Source organism: Cricetulus griseus, chromosome X (genome assembly GCF_003668045.3).
Source record: "Cricetulus griseus strain 17A/GY chromosome X, alternate assembly CriGri-PICRH-1.0, whole genome shotgun sequence".
Classification (NCBI taxonomy): domain Eukaryota; kingdom Metazoa; phylum Chordata; class Mammalia; order Rodentia; family Cricetidae; genus Cricetulus; species Cricetulus griseus.
This window is the reverse complement of record NC_048604.1, coordinates 115,070,477-115,073,145: the sequence shown is the minus strand read 5'-3', so window position 1 is coordinate 115,073,145 and position 2,669 is coordinate 115,070,477. Positions and strand designations below refer to the sequence as shown.

At 42.0% G+C, this 2,669-nt stretch overlaps 1 protein-coding gene across 1 annotated transcript; it reads right to left on the bottom strand.

Annotated features, from left to right (window-relative positions):
• Nucleotides 1–503: 503 nt before the first annotated feature.
• On the bottom strand, nt 504–1,817 carry LOC103159402. The gene has a single exon (XM_027433256.1). It carries the CDS (start codon nt 1,815–1,817, stop codon nt 504–506), a length of 1,314 nt encoding a protein of 437 aa, XP_027289057.1.
• Nucleotides 1,818–2,669: the final 852 nt, after the last annotated feature.

Genomic DNA, 2,669 nt, shown 5'->3' with positions numbered 1-2,669 from the left:
ACACCAAAATGAATTTGAAATTAAAAACATTAGTAACAGCTACTATCACAGAAGATGAATTCACATTTATTTGGCAATTGATTTCAATTTTTGGTTGACGAAATAATTGCTACAGTTATTTCATTAAGTTTTAATCCACAGAGAGCTGTATGAGTTTCCTTTTATCCTGTGCAATTGTGATGTTTTGAGATTCTTCTTACATTTTTAGTGTCATCACTGGATCTTCTTTAGACTAATTGTTTTTATGAATGGTTGTGTACATTCTTATAATTGATCCATGTAATGATATAATTGCTTCAATGCTACAAAAATGTTGGAAAAGTACATGTGAATATTCATCCCGTAGTTGATAAAATACATAACATATTCGTGAAGGCAAGGCAGATGTTCTATTAGAATTATTTCATGATGTATAATTTGATTTCTATGTAATGATGTATAATTTGATTGATGCTTAAAATGAAAGATATAGCCAATATAATAAGTCACAATTAGAAAGCCATCTAGTTATTTTCTTTCTTCTGTTCCTTCACTTTTTCCTCTTCTTTACATTCATCATTGTTGTCATCCTCATGCTCATCGTCGTCGTCATCATCATCTGTATCCATGATCCAAAAATAATCTCTAGACATGTTTGAAGCAAGAGTAGAACTTTCATAACCCCATCTTTTCTTCATAAACATCTGCTCAAGAGTGCTTAGTGTAGAATTGTCATCCTTGCTTATGAAGTATTTCCAGTCAGTTGGATCATAAGCTTCCTCAATGATTTCTGGATTACCAATGTTTTCATCTTGAAGTTCAAGTTCATTGGAATCTGTTACAGGGTCTTCATTTCCTAGTGTTTTCCATTGGTTGTTTTTCAGGTATGGTGATTCATACTTAAGCTCCTTGGTGGCTTTATGAGGGTCTTGTGGTTTTTGGAGTTTTATATCAAAGTTGGAGTCCTGTTTGGAGAGTCTGCTGTCCTTCACTTTGCTCGTTTTCCTGCCATACCTGACATCAAATGTAGGCAGATCAGTTTTCTTGGCAGGTGATTCTTCATAGCTTGTTTGGTTTTCATATCCGGTGTCATTTTGTTGCATGGGCTCTCGACAAGGCTCAGCCCATTCACAGATGTCATCCCCTCCTTTGTATATATATTTATAGTAAATAGAGCTAAGCATATCTTGTCTCCTGTGTTTGCCGTCATGGAACCAGTTGCCTTCACATGACCAGGAAAGCCTGTGAGGTTCCAGATCTAATTTTACTTGAGACTGTTTGCCAGAGTTGGTGGGCTGCTTGGTTGCTTCCCTGTGATCTTCCCAATACGGCCACTTGTTCTCCAGCATCCGGTTAGGTTTTGGTGTTTCCAGCATTTTGATTAATATGTCTGCAGAATTCTCTTCTCCTCGAGGCCAGGGAGCCAGCAGATGATTATTCTGGCGCATACCTATGTCGTCCCAGAAGGTTCTACGTGTTTGCTGGACTGGCAAAAGTGGATGATACAGTCCTGAGTCCTCAGGCAGCTTTCTCTGGTTCTTGTTGGCGACGGGACTGCGAATTCCGCGGGAAATGATAGGGAAAAAGGTACTCTCTATGTTGCTGCGTGGAATCAGCCCTTCACTTGGTGTCCCGACTTTCTTAAATTCATCTGGACGTTCCTTAACGAAGAGTCGCTGTTGACCCTCCACGGAGGTGGGCAACCTTAGCTGCTGCTCTTTCTTGTGCTTTAAGAAACACTTGGAAGAGTCCTTCCACACAGACTTGCTGGTCGTATCCTGAGATGTTGGCTTTGGTGTCCTCCGGGCCTGGTTCCCTGGCAGCCTGTGGTCTCCCATATTCCTGACTGTGGGGCCGCGGTCTCAGCCTCAGGGATTTGTTTCGTTGAGGCTATTCAGTTGCTAGGAGATCTGGATTCTACTGTGACAAGCAAGGGAGTGCTCCACCAGCAGCCCTCTCCATTCTGTTCTACATAGCGTGGGGGTGGGGGGGAGCACACTTTATTTATCACAGGTTTTTATGGACTTTCAGATTGTTTCTGTCTTAACCTATATTTCAAAGAATGTTTCTATGGAAATGTGTATTCAAGATTATTTTATATTTACCTAAAATCATATACAATATACAAAACTGTGTGTGTGTGTGTGCGCGCGCGTGCGTGCGTGTGCGTGTGCGTGTGCATTAAAGGAAGTTGAGCCAATCGGGCTGGTAGTGCTCCCCACAAGAAAGACAGATTAGTAAAACCCCAGGAGTGTGTACCCCTTGTCTCTCAGGGGTGAAGGGTAGGCCCTTGTTGCCGAAGACACCACATACTAAGATGGTTTGAACTGGATGTAGCCAGAAAGTCTCTTCCTGTGGTCTGGCTTTCATGGTTCCAGAAAATACAATGCAAGGTGCCAATGGAAGGAAGCAATCAAACACCCTCCCCCAGCTGCAACACTCATGAACCCTGACAATTACCGGCAATATAAAGGTGCAATGAGTGGCACTCACTTTTCTGTGGCAACCAACAGCTCTCTTGTTGACTTAAGGGCCACTCAACAGGAGGGAAATCATGCCTGGTACTGGAAATCTAGCCAGCTTCCCCATTGTCCTTAGAAAAGAATCTACTGCTGCCACTTTACTAGACCAGTACAATTCCTCACAACATTCTAAATCTTACCCTTATACCCACGGATTCGTGCATTACC